The sequence below is a fragment of the Sapajus apella genome, unplaced genomic scaffold (assembly GCF_009761245.1).
Source record: "Sapajus apella isolate SASKATOON/1434 unplaced genomic scaffold, GSC_monkey_1.0 scaffold62, whole genome shotgun sequence".
NCBI classification, from domain to species: domain Eukaryota; kingdom Metazoa; phylum Chordata; class Mammalia; order Primates; family Cebidae; genus Sapajus; species Sapajus apella.
Genome location: NW_022437002.1, coordinates 17,900,891 through 17,914,998, shown reverse-complemented (window position 1 = coordinate 17,914,998; position 14,108 = coordinate 17,900,891). Strand labels below are relative to the sequence as shown.

General features: G+C 40.4%; 1 protein-coding gene across 5 annotated transcripts in view; it reads right to left on the bottom strand.

Moving 5' to 3' along the window:
* Positions 1-14,108, bottom strand: part of MAST2 (microtubule associated serine/threonine kinase 2) — a 239,088-nt gene that overhangs the window by 194,461 nt on the left and 30,519 nt on the right. For all 5 annotated transcript variants that reach the window (XM_032247417.1, XM_032247423.1, XM_032247418.1 and 2 more), the window contains exons 2-3: positions 11,213-11,360; positions 5,255-5,397 (exon numbers count right to left, since the gene is read on the bottom strand). In XM_032247417.1, coding sequence (XP_032103308.1) covers positions 5,255-5,397; positions 11,213-11,360 — 291 coding nt within the window. The remainder of the gene's footprint in view (positions 1-5,254; positions 5,398-11,212; positions 11,361-14,108) is intronic.

The following is a 14,108-nucleotide window of genomic DNA, read 5'->3' as shown; positions in this document are numbered from 1 at the left end:
TAGTTAACATATTCAGAATAAAGCAAAGCAGGAATTAACCTCATTTTACAGATGAGAAAAATGGAGGCTCAAATATGTTTAGTCTTTATTCAGATTCACATAGCAGTATCAGAGTTTTATCTTCTGATTTCTAATGCAGGTCTTTCTCCTATGCCAGTTTTAACAACAGATTTTAACTGTATATATATTTTTAAGAACACAAATAATAACTAATCTTGAACAGGACACTATGTAAGTTTTACTCCATCCCTAGGAACATATAAATATGATTCTATGATCTGTTTTAGAACATGGCTGGGTAACCACTAATCAGAATCATGGTTCCTACATATATGGGGAAAATAAGCCCTCAAAAAAATCGTCTCAGTAGACACTAGAAAATGAAGAAGTACAAAAATCTCTTCATAAAAACATCATCTAGATGGACTCAAAATGGAAATACTTGCAACTTAAGGCTTTTGCTTATCTACTCCCCAGACTCTGGTCAAGTCTAACCTCCTACAAGTTATCTTCCCAATAATTATAACTAGCGTACTTCTTATCATACCCCTTTTTGTTACCATTTAACTCATAATCAATACAATATTTATTTAAATGTTATGTTTTATTATTTTTAAATGCTTGTCCTGTTATACGTGGATCCTGTTCTGCTAACCTAAAAGTTCTTTGGACGCTGGATCCATGTACTATAGAGGCCCATTACTCCAAAGAGAATACATTCTAGTTAAGATTTTTCAGAAATGTCACAGCAAGATAAACACTGAGGTTTATTCCAGTACGGGTGGTCAAAGCAGAAACAGGCATTCAATATCAACTAGCAAATGTGCCACCTAACATAAAATATCCAACTGAAAATCTCTGGGCAGGAGAATGGAAAGAGAAGAACCAGCTTGAAGTTACAGTAGGTAAATAAATAGTTAGAAAAAAAAAGCACACAAAAAAATAAATAAATAAATAAATAAAATAAAGAAAAAAAGCACAATAGAAAACAAAAACAGATTTTCACTCTATATAATTTTTTTTTTTTTAAGAATAATAACTCATCTTGAACAAGATGCCACGTAAGTTCTTCTCCATCCCTAGGAACATATAATGATATGATTGTATGATCCTTTTTAGAACATGCCCTGGTAATCACTAATTAGGATCATAATTTCTACATATATGGGAAAAATAAGCACTCAGATAAATCCTCTCTATAGACATTAGAAAATGAAGGTGAAGGCCAGGTGCAGTGGCTCACGACCGTAATCCTAACACAATGGGAGGCCAAGGCGGGTGGATCACAAGGTCAGGAGATCAAAACCATCCTGGCCAACATGGTGAAACCCCGTCTCTACCAAAAATACAAAACTCAGCTGTGTGTGGTGGTGCATGCGTGTAATCTCAGCTACTTGGGAGGCAGAAGCAGGGGAATCACTTGAACCAGGGAGTCGGAGGTTGCAGTGAGCTGAGATCCTGCCACTGCACTCCAGCCTGGCAACAGAGTGAGACGCCGTCTCAAAAATGAAAAAAAAAATGAAGTTGGTAAAGAATGAAACAAATGAATTAACTGATGAACAGATAAACAAAATATAATATATACATACAACAGAATACTGTTCTGCAATAAAAAGGAACACATACTGCAACATGGATGAATCTTGACAACATTAGACTAAGTAAAAGAAGCAGCCACAAAAAGCCACATATTTGATTCGATTTATATAAAAAATACAGAATAGGCAAACCTTTAGAGGTGGAAAGTAGATTAGTGGTTGCCTAGTGCTGGGGGCAGGAGGATGGAGCAATGAGGAGGTGATAGCTAAAGAGAACAGTTTCTAAAGTAATGAAAATGCTGTTAAATTGATTACTGTGATGGTTGCACCTGTCTGTGAAACACACCAAAACCACTGACTATAAACTTTAAGTGGGTGAATTATATCTCAATAAACTGTTAATTTAAAATAATAATAATAATTCAGGAATATTCTAGTTCACTTGGCCTAGGTTCCAGGAACCTCAGTCCAGGAATCCCTTCTGCAACATACCACTTTAAAATGAAACATTCAGCTGTATCAGGGTGGCAGTAGTTCTCAAAGAGGTACATGTTAGAATCAGGATAACACTTTAAAGAAAATACAGGCCAAGCGTGGTGGCTCATGTCTGTAGCCCCAGCACTCAGGGAAGCCAAGGCAGGCAGATCACTTGAAGTCAGCAGTTTGAGACCAGCCTGGCCAACATGGCAAAACGTCATCCCTACTGAAAAGACAAAAAATAGCCAGGCAAGGTGGCACATGCCTGTAATTCCATCTACACAGGAGCCATGAGAACTACCTGAACCCAGAAGGCAGAGGGTGCAGTTGAGCTGAGATCATGACACTGCACTCCAGACTGGGCAACAGAGGGAGACCCTGTCTCAAAAGAAAAGAAAAAGAAGAGAGGAGAGGAGAGGGGAAGGAAGGGGAAGGGGAAGGGGAAGGGGAAGGGGAGTCAAGACAGAAAGGAAAAGAAAAGAGAAAGAGAAAAGAAATGAAACGAAAAGACAAGAGAAGAAAAGAAAGGAAAATACAGAAGCCTGTGACTAACTCCAGACATCTGGATCAAAATCTCTAGTAGGGTATGCTCATCTGTTTTTGTTTGTTTGTTTTAGGTTCCAGAGGTTAAAAGGGAAGCAGGTGAGGCTTTAACAGACATGTTGGGACCAAGTAGGAAAATCTGAATATGGTCTTTAAATTATTAGACGCTATTATTAAAATGATGTGGCCAGGCACAGTGGCTCACACCTGTAATCTCAACATTTTGAGAGGCTGAGGTAGGTGGATCACTTGAGGTCAGGAGTTCAAGTCTAGCCTGGCCAATATGGTGAAACCCTGTCTCTACTGAAAATACAAAAATTAGCCAGGTGTAGTGGTACCCACCTGTAATCCCAGCTACTTGGGAGGCTAAGACAGGATAATCACTTGAACCCAGAAAGTGGAGGTTGCAGTGAGCTGAGGCTGCACCACTGAACTCCAGCCTGGGCAACAGAGTGAGACTCCATCTCAAAAAATATATATATATAATAATAATAATGCTAAACATCTTAGATCTGATAATATATTGCAGCTGTTTAGGAGAGTGTCCTTCATCTTAGGAGAAACACTTAAATATGAGACATAGTAATTAGTCTGTGACTTCCTCTGAATGCTTCAGGAAAAAATACATATATATACACAGAAAAAAAAATATGGCCAAATGTACAAATTAATCCATTTAGGTAAAGTTTACATGGGTGTTCACTGTACCATTCTTTCCATTTTTCTGTAGATTCAAAAATTTCAAAATAAAAAATTAAGGAAGTGGGAATTTCCACAGATGATCCTGATTCTCTCTGTGGCCTAAGAGTCACAAACTTTAGTATTATACGGAAATCCTTTGATCCAAAAATTGGCTTCCCACCTGCTGCACAAAGACTTCCTCCCCTCTGCTCCCACTTCCCATACTGAACAAATGGACAAAGCTTTCTACTCCATGTATGTTGACCAAAAGGCTTATATCTTCAAGTCTAGATAAGACTTTAATTGGAACACGTTTCTGTGATTGTACCCTACAAATTAGTAGTGTGCCTAGACCTAAAGATAGAGGAAACAGCCGGGCGCGGTGGCTCACGCCTGTAATCCCAGGACTTTGGGAGGCCGAGACAGGTGGATCACGAGGTCAAGAGATCGAGACCATCCTGGTCAACATGGTGAAACCCCGTCTCTACTAAAACTACAAAAAATTAGCTGGGCATGGTGGCGCGTGCCTGTAATCCCAGCTACTCAGGAGGCTGAGGCAGGGGAATTGCCTGAACCCAGGAGGCGGAGGTTGCGGTGAGCCGAGATCGCACCATTGCACTCCAGCCTGGGTAACATGAGTGAAACTCCGTCTCAAAAAAAAAAAAAAAAAAAAAAAAGATAGAGGAAACAGTGTAAGATGAGCAGAAAGCCTGTGACTGCCTTAAGCACCCAGGCAGGTTTGAGGGTAAAAGGGTAGAATTTGTAACAACAGGCAGAAAACAACCTACCCAACCTACACAGCTTAAATTTTGTAAGGCCCTACATATCATACAAAGCCTAGACAAACAAAGGCTTTTTTTTTTCCCCAGACGAGGTCTCACTCTGTCACTGGAGTGCAGTGGCACAATCACGGCTCCCTATAGCGTCAACTGCTTACACTCGAGCAATTATCCCACCTCAGCCACCTGAGTAGCTGGGATCACAGGCACACGCCAGCTTGCTCAGCTAATTTATTATTATTATTATATTACTATTATTATTTTTGTACAGACAAGGTCTCACTATGTTGCCCAGACTAGTCTCAAACTCCTGGGCTCAAGTGATCCTCCTGCCTCAGACTCCCAAAGTACAAGAATTAGAAGCGTAAGCCTCTGCATCTGGCCCTTATTCTTATATATATACTTAAGTACCCAGGATGTGCCAAACATGTTCCCTATCCTCACATACCAAATAGGTATACCACAGAGCTATAAACCAAAGCAGCACAACTTTACCAGATTTAGAATCATTTCTCTAAAAAGAATGTTCTTTCCCAGGAAAATTTACTCATTAAAGTTACAACCATATGGAATCTTTTTCTTGACCCTCACTATACAATTAGTGCCACTGAGGAGAGGGCAATCAAAATAGACTCAATTAAAATCTCATTCTTAAGGTAGGGAGCAGTGGCTCACGCCTCTAATCCCAGCACTTTGGGAGGCCAATGGGGGCAGATCACCCGAGGTCAGGAGTTCAAGACCAGCCTAGCCAACAAGGTGAAACCCCATCTCTACTAATAATATAAAAAAATTAGCCAGGCATGGTGGCACACACCTGTAATCCCAGCTACCCAGGAGGCTGAGTCAGGAGAATTGCTTGAACCTAGGAGGCAGAGGTTGCAGTGAGCCAAGATCATGCCATTGCACTCCAGCCTGGGTGACAAGAGCAAAACTCTATCTCAAAAAAAAAACCACTCATTCTTAGCCTGATCCCATGACATGCACGTGTAGTCCTTGCTACCTGGGAGGCCAAGGCAACCGGAATGCTACAGCCCAGGAGTTTGAAGTCAGCCTGGACAACAAAGCAAGATCCTATCTCTAAAAAAAAAAAAAAAAAAAAAAATCATTCTTTTCCATACTTCACTTTGGGAAATTGAATTCTCCAAATCCTAAAAAGGAAAAAGGACAGATGTCGCAAAGACAAATGACAATTAAGAATTTTTTATAGAGCAAAACACCACCTTTATGAACACTTACCAGGCCAGCAGTAAGAGAAGGTGCAGACTGTCCAAGGGACTGGTTTCTCATTCGAACCAGGTTTGATGTTTCTCCTGACGACTGCCAAGTCACCTGTCCCACACTGCTATGTACACTGCTGGACAAAGGGAGCAGCTGCTTACCTTCAAACACAAGGTTTGGAAAATATACTTATAACTATTTATTTATAAATGAATGAAAAAATACAAATACAGTGCTATCAAGTGGATAAAATCATACTGATACAAAGTAAAATTGTTCCACATCCATTTTAGAATCTATTAAAATTTCCAACTATCCACTAAAAATTCTAATCGTCTTGGTGGTAAGGATAATGGCAAGTGGAACACTAAAATTGATTAACTATTTTATGTTCTCAATAATATTCATCACATGCCAGCCTTCCACTCTGACACCCAAACTAGCAGTCTAGGAGTTTTCCAATCCTTTCTAGCCTACATAGTTTCTCATCAACTCAATGTAACATTAGTGGTGCAAGTTTCCAGCAGGCAAACAATGAATCTATACTGCTCTCACCAGACTCCATGTGCTCAGTTCAGGTTTACTGTTTGCCTTAATCTCATTAAGAGAGAGTCACTTATAAAGACCGAGTATGGAGAATTGCAATGACTTTTTTTTTTCTCTTTTGAGGTAGAGTTCCACTCACTGTCGCCCAGGCTGGAGTGCTGTGGCTCAATCTCAGCTCACTGTAACCTCTGCCTCCCAGGCTCAAGCGATTCTCCTGCCTCAGCTTCCTGAGTAGCTGGGACTACAGACGTACACCATCACGCCCGGCTGATTTTTAAATTTTTAGTAGAGACAGGGTTTTGTCATGTTAGCCAGGCAGGTCTCCAACTCCTGACCTCAGGTGATCTGCCTATTACAGGCGTGAGCCACCGTGCCCAGCCTGCAATGACTTTCTGAGGTGAAGGTCTCATTTCTCCCCTTCTTCACACCATTCTTCACACTTTTGCTAGTGATCTAACCAACAAAAATGTGTTTATGTCATTTCCTTCCTTAAAAGCCTCTGATGGCTCCTTACTATTTGAAGAAATTATGCCAAACGTTTTAGCATATGAAAAAGACCCTCCATAAACCCAGATTATCTTTCTGGCCTCATCTCCTTCCACTCTTCCATACTTATTCACTCACTCACTTCAATATTATGCCCTGTGCTTTCCCCTGGCTTTATCGTAATCACTCACCTCACTTGAAAACTTCCTGTGCCTGGCAAAATCTTAGTCATGAAATTACTTCCTGTGACTGGCAAAATCTTAGTCACAAAAATATCCAATGTAGTAAAGATGTGAAGAAAGGGCTTAGGGGATACTGTTGTTTTTGCGGCTAACAAAATATGATAACAATTCACTTGGAGAAGAATTTAACAAAGCTAACCATAGAAGAAAATTAAGACATAGAAGAAAGTAAAAATTAAGAAAGATTTCTCCATTTTCATGCTACTAAGTAAAAAAAAAAAAAAAAAAAGAAAGAAAGAAAGAAAGGTTTCAGGACAGGTGTTATGGCTAACACCTGTAATCCCAGCACTTTGGGAGGCCAAAGCAGGAAGACTGCTTGAGCCCAAGAGTTCAAGACCAGCCTGGGCAACATAGCAAGATCCCATCTCCAAGAAAAAAAATTAGCCAGACATGGTGGTGTGTATCTTTGGTCCCAGCTACTCAGAAAGCTGAGGAAAAGGGGGGAGGATCACTTGAGCTTAGATGGTCAAGGCGTCAGTGAGTCATGGTCATGTCACTGTACTTTAGCCAGAGAAACATAATGAGAAGCTGTCTCAAAAAATAAAAAAAATTAAAAAAGGAAAGCCTTCACTTTGACATAATGCATGTTTTTGTAGTGAATTTTTCTTTTTTTATTTTCTCAGTAGGCTGGGGAAGGAGTTTCGCTCTTGTTACCCAGGCTGGAGTGCAATGGCGCGATCTCGGCTCACTGCAACCTCCGCCTCCTGGGCTCAGGCAATTCTCCTGCCTCAGCCTCCTGAGTAGCTGGGATTACAGGCACGTGCCACCATGCCCAGCTAATGTTTTGTAGTTTTAGTAGAGACGGGGCTTCACCGTGTTGACCAGGATGGTCTCGATCTCTTGACCTCGTGATCCACCCGCCTCGGCCTCCCAAAGTGCTGGGATTACAAGCATGAGCCACCGCACCCGGCCTTGTAGTGAATTTTTTTATAACTAGCATATTTTACTAGAAAATTACAATATGTTTTTAAAATCTAGTTAAGTTTTCAAGTCTCACTCAAATGTACCTTTTACTGGAAAGTCTTTCCATAAAGCCCTCCATAAAAATAATAATGATTATGGTGATGGTTCCCTACTCAAAACTTCCATAAGCCCAGAGTAGAGCCTGCCTGTCTGCCTTCTTTCCTTCATTCTGCAAATGTGCATTTCTCCGGAGGACCTGCCTACTTCTCACCTATTAATTCCAAAGGAAAGTCAGCTTATCCTATTCATACAAAGATTACTATCATCTCTCTCTTCAATATAAAGAGGCCTGAGGGAACACTGTAGAAGAAACCAATTTGAGTATACCTCAGTAAGGAATGAAGCATACCGAGGACTGCCAAGGTGAGGAAAAGAAAAAAGACAGAAGGAACAACATAAACAAACAGAATAACAAGTCCTTTAGTAAATAAATAACACAGAAAAAAAGAAAACGTCTTAAAAATTCTAATTACTACTCTTACAATAATTCAACAGTCTGCTGCATAAAACATTCCCAGTTAAAGACGGCAGACTAAGCACATGCTTTTATCTTTTGTCCTCCAGAAAACACCATAAAAATGAGACTCAAAAATAAAAAATAAAATAAAATAAGCCGGGCGCGGTGGCTCAAGCCTGTAATCCCAGCACTTTGGGAGGCTGAGGCGGGTGGATCACGAGGTCAAGAGATCGAGACCATCCTGGTCAACACGGTGAAACCCCGTCTCTACTAAAGCTACCAAAAATTAGCTGGGCATGGTGGCACATGCCTGTAATCCCAGCTGCTCAGGAGGCTAAGGAAGGAGAATTGCCTGAACCCAGGAGGCGGAGGTTGTGGTGAGCCGAGATCGCGCCATTGCACTCCAGCCTGGGTAACAAGAGCGAAACCCCGTCTCAAAAAAAAATAAAATAAAATAAAATAAAGAGACTCAAGAAGTAAGCTGGCCGGGCACGGTGGCTAATGCTTGTAATCCCAGCACTTTGGGAGGCTGAAGCAGGTAGATTACTTGAGGTCATGAGTTCAAGACCAGCCTGACCAACATGGTGAAACCCTGTCTCTACTAAAAATACAAAAAAAAAAAAAAAAAAAAAAAAAAAAAAAAAAAAAAAAAAAAAAGCCAGGCATGGGGGTGCATGCCTACAATCCCAACTATTTAGGAGGCTAAGGCAGGAGAAAAGCTTGAACTCAGGAGATGGAGGTTGCAGTGAGTCAAGATCACACTATTGCACTCCAGCCTGGGCAACAAGAGTGAAACTTTGTCTCAAAAAAAAAAGAAGGGTCTGGCACAGTGGCTCATGCCCATAATCCCAGCACATGCCTGTAATCCCCTAAGCCCTTTCTTCACATCTTTACTACATTGGGTATTTTTGTGACTAATCCCAGCAATTGAGGCCAAGGTGGGCAGATCACAAGGTCAAGAGATAGAGACCAACCTGGCCAACAGGGTGAAACCCCATCTCTACTAAAAATACAAAAATTAGCTGGGCGTGGTGGCACATGTTGGTAGTCCCAGCTACTCAGGAGGTTGAGGCAGGAGAATCGCTTCAACCCTGGAGGCAGAGGTTCAGTGAGCTGAGATGGTGCCACTGCACTCCAGCCTGGCAACAGAGCGAGACTCTGTTTTTTTAAAAAAAAAAAAAAAAAAAAGTAAGCAAACAAAGGTCAGAATGACAGAAATGAACAGACACTGACAATGAGAAGCTGAAAAAACTAGGGGTAAATCTAAAGCAGATAGGTAGATCATAACCAATGGAACTGGGCAAAGAAAGGCATAAGGTACAGTAAGCATGAAGCAGACTGCAATTAAGTGGAGTATCTGGCCTGGCCTGGCCTGGTGCTCAGACCTATAATCCCAGTACTTTGGGAGGCTGAGGCAGGTCTGCTTGAGCTCAGGAGTTCAAGACCAGCCTAGGCAACATGGCAAAACCCTCTCTCTACTAAAGATACAAAATTAGCTGGGCATGGTGGTGGACACCTGTAGTCCCACCTACTTGGGAGGCTGAGATGGGAGGAGGATTACTTGAGCCCAGAAGGTGGAAGTTTCACTGAGCCGAGATCGCACCACTGCACTCCAGCCTGGGCGACAGAAGAGGCCCTGTCTCAAAAAAAGTGGGGTACCAGTCTACCCTGCAAAATCTTAGGCTGAGCAATCAGAAATGTGTAACACCCCAAAAGGCATAAAATATGGGCTAAAATCAGATAACTGGAAAGTTCCACAGAAAGAACAAACACAACCACCTTTCAACAACGTACACAGTATCCATGCAATTACTTCAAAGGATAAAAGGAATTTAGCATTTCAAAACAAAACACTGAATATTCTGGTTGTTAGGTGCTCAAAAGAAAGAGTTGATCCAGGTAAGGAAACTTTTTCCTTTTGTTTTGTTTTGTTTTGTTTTGGAGACAGAGTTTCGCTCTGTCGCCAAGTCTGGAGTATAATGATGCTCACTCAGCCTCCGCCTCCCAGGTTCAAGCAATTCTTGTGCATCAGCCTCCTGAGTAGCGGAAATTGCAGGTATGCATCACCATACCAGGCTAATCTTTGTATTTTTAGTAGAGATAGGCTTTTGTCATGTCTTGAACTCCAGACCTCAGGTGATCTGCCTGCCTTGGTCTCCCAAAGTGTTGGGATTACAGGCGTGAGCCACTACACCCAGCCACATTTTAAAATCAAAAATCTAATTTACTCATGACAATCAGAAGATAATCATATCCCAGCCAGGCATGGTGGGTTGCGCCTATAATCTCAACACATTGGGAGGCCAAGGTGGGCAGATCAATTGAGGTCAGTAGTTCAAGACCAGCCTGGCCAACATAGTGAAACCCTGTCTCTACTAAAAATACAAAAATTAGCCAGGCATGGTGGCACTTGCCTGTGATCCCAGCTACTTGGGAGGCTGAGGCAGGGAGAGGTTGCAGTGAGCCAAGATCACACCACTAAACTGCAGCCTGGGCAACAAAGTGAGACTCTGTCTCTGGGGGAAAAAAAAAAAAAAAGACAATCACATCCCTTTAAAAGAAGAACAGAATGCTATCAAAAACCAAACAAGAAATGGCTCTATGTGGCTAAATATATGACCAGCAAAAATAAAAATTTCAACATAAGAGTAAGAAAATAAAGCCAATGGAATAGCCCTGAAAGGAACAGGAAGAAAAAGAAAACTGAAAATTGTTTATTTGTGGGTAGAAGAGTATAGTGAGATTACATTTTCTTCTCTACTAATCTCATATTTTTAGCTGAGATCAAATGGGTTTTCTTTTTTTAAAACTCTATTAACTGACCAGAATTATACCACAATGTAATTGCTTCCTTTTATACTGTGCCTTCTTTGTATAATTTATTCCCCTTAAATTAATTTTTTAAGTATCTTTTCTTTGAAGGAGGTAGAGAGGCCACTGTGAGTTTTTAGGTTTTGAGAATGAAGAAAAAAAGAAAATCTACAGAAGCAAAGAACGTAAAGTCTACAGAAGTGGGCAGAGAGTAAAAATCAGAATGAGAGAGAGTAACCAACCAGTAGTGGTGATCAACCAAGAAGTATCTATCAGGTCCTGCAGGTTAGCAATCAGAGATTCCATGAGGAAGAAGTAAGGAGAGAAAGACAGCCTTACCATAAGTGTTCTACACAAGACTACTACCAGAAAAGAAACTGTCAAGATGCCAAGTCAATTAATACACCCTTAAATATTGAACACACAGTCCCACATTTCTTAAAAAAAAAAAAAAAGAAATCAGATATTTACCCGACAGAGAGCTGGCCAGGCTTCCTCTCCATAACTTACAATCATCCTGACTCAGTTGTCTTTGAAGTTTAACTTTTCCAGTGGATGAAAATATGTCAGGATTACTGAGTTTCCTGAAGAGCAGGGGACTAAGTGCAGTTACCACATCCTTCAAAGAGAAAAAAGTAAGACATAAGTCTTTAATATCTCTTCTGAAGTATAAGAACTTTATATTAAACATCTCTATAACACTCATTACAGTTTAAAAATGCCAACATATTATATACTTCCCCCTCAATAGCTAAAGACAGAAACTTTTTAGTAAAAGCTGGGTATGCTATAAAGGGCACAGGAAATTGATTATAAAATGCCAAAGGAAAAATAGGTGAGAAGGGTCACAGGATGACAGACACTTTGAGAGGATATATTATTCATAATGAGTACACTTCTTAGTTAAGTTTATTTACATTTCTCCTTTTATTCATACCTTTCCTATATCCAATAAAGAAAAGCATATTTTAGTTTTTAAGAAAATCATTGAATGGTAGACTTTACCTGTCATATAAAACTAGAAATACTTCTAACATTCAATTAATGATAAAATTAATCTTAGAGCTTTCTTTATTTGCCTATAAGACGAGCTAAATACAGGTTTTCAAAGAAAAAGCATGAAGTGCTATGAAAAAATACAGGCAATATGAAACATTGACAGAACCTTCCCTTTTCCTTTTAGTCTAGTCCATTCCATTCTACTCCAATGCCTCTTTCTCCTCATTCTGTAAGCAGTGTCCAACAATATCATCAACATGTAGACATCTTTAAGCCAACACCCACCTAATCAGGAGTATTATAATAAATAAGAAACTTTTGGAAAAAAAACAAGGGCAATGAGGTATATCTATTATATGTCAATGAAAGAAGCTATAAAAAATACAGATAAGTAACACTTCAAACTGATCTAGACAGTACAGAGACAAGAAGCATAAGAAAATAACTGACCCCGCCGGGCGCGGTGGCTCAAGCCTGTAATCCCAGCACTTTGGGAGGCCAAGTCGGGTGGATCACGAGGTCAAGAGATCGAGACCATCCTGGTCAACATGGTGAAACCCCGTCTCTACCAAAAATACAAAAAATTAGCTGGGCATGGTGGTGCGTGCCTGTAATCCCAGCTACTCAGGAGGCTGAGGCAGGAGAATTGCCTGAACCCAGGAGGCGGAGGTTGCGGTGAGCCGAGATCGCGCCATTGCACTCCAGCCTGGAAAAAAAGAGAAAACCCCCCTCACAAAAAAAAAAAAAAAAAAAAAAAAGAAAATAACTGACCCCATGTCACCTGCCTTTTGAAAAACAAGATTCAAGTAACTGGCACTATGGCAATACTAAAAGCCACAAGGAGAAAAAAAGGAGGAAATATCCAGTTCTCTAAGATTAAAAAAAGAAAGAAAAAAACAAATTCTCTACAGTTATATACTGTGATTAGTGAGTTCAAAAAAAAAATGGGAAATTACTAATATTGGTTGGTTGTGACTACCCAAAACATGATTTACAAATACCCAAACATAGAAAGAAGAGTGAAGTTGGTGAAGAAAAACACCTGAAAAGAAGAAAAAGACAATTTCAAAACATGGTGGTAAATGAATAAAAGAATAAAGGAGGACAGTGGGGCACTGAATCATCAAACATTTGATGTGTCCAGGCACCTAACTGTAGCAGGAGTGAACAGTGAGACAGGAGAAACAGGAAATAGAACTTAATGCAAAATAGAAGGTAGCAAGGGAACAGCCTATATTTGCGCTATCTGGCATGTCAAGGATGAAACAGTACCTATGAATCAAGGAGAAACCAGGGAAGGACGCAGAGTTTGGACTAATGCTGGCAACCAATTAAAGAGAGCTGGCCACTCACAAATGTGACAAGCACAGCAAGAAGCTCTAGGTGGAGAGAACTAAGAAGGCATCAAGAGAACCTGGAAGATATCAAGCTAAAGTGGATATCCTCTATGAAGGCAATGTAGATAGGGAAATACCCCATCCCAAAAAAAAAACTTACAACCAGCTGCATGAGAGAACCAGCAATTGGATGCCTGCTACACTGTATGTATGAATAATCAGTCTTAGCCAAAGAAAGAACAATGAAAAAAGAATTAGATCAGTACTAATTAAGAGAAACACATATACTTTTCAATCTCCCTATTCCCTGCCACAAGACATCAAAGAAAGAAACTAGAAAACAGGAGAGGAGAAAAGAAGGAGAGGATCACACCCCTGCTTATCCCAAGTCTCTTTTCTGCCGAAACCTGTGAAAGGAAAGGAAATATAAATTAAATATGAAATGTAAATGTTTAAGCTAGGATTTTTAACTTTTACTGAAGTATATTACTCATTTTAGAAAAGTACACATACCTAAGCACAGACTCAATGAATTTTCACAAATTGAACATACTCACTAAGCAGCATCAAGATTAAAACATTGAAAATACATAGTACCCCAGCCGGGAGCGGTGGCTCACACCTGTAATCCTAGCACTTTGGGAAGCCAAGGAGGGCAGATCACAAGGTCAAGAGATCGAGACCATCCTGGCCAACAAGGTGAAACCCCGCCTCTACTAAAAAGCCAAAAATTACCTGGGCATGGTGGCGCACACCTGTAGTCCCAGCTACTCGGGAGGCTGAGACAGAAGAATTGCTTGAACCCAGGAGGCAGAGGTTGCAGTGAGCCGAGATCACACCACTGCACTCCAGCCCAGGCGACAGAGTGAGACTCCGTCAGAAAAGAAAAGAAAAGAAAAGAAAAGAAGAAAAGAAAAGAAAAGAAAAGAAAAGAAAAGAAAAGAAAAGAAAAGAAAAGAAAAGAAAAGAAAAGAAAAGAAAAGAAGAAGAGAAGAGAAGAGAAGAGAAGAGAAGAGAAGAGAAGAGAAGAG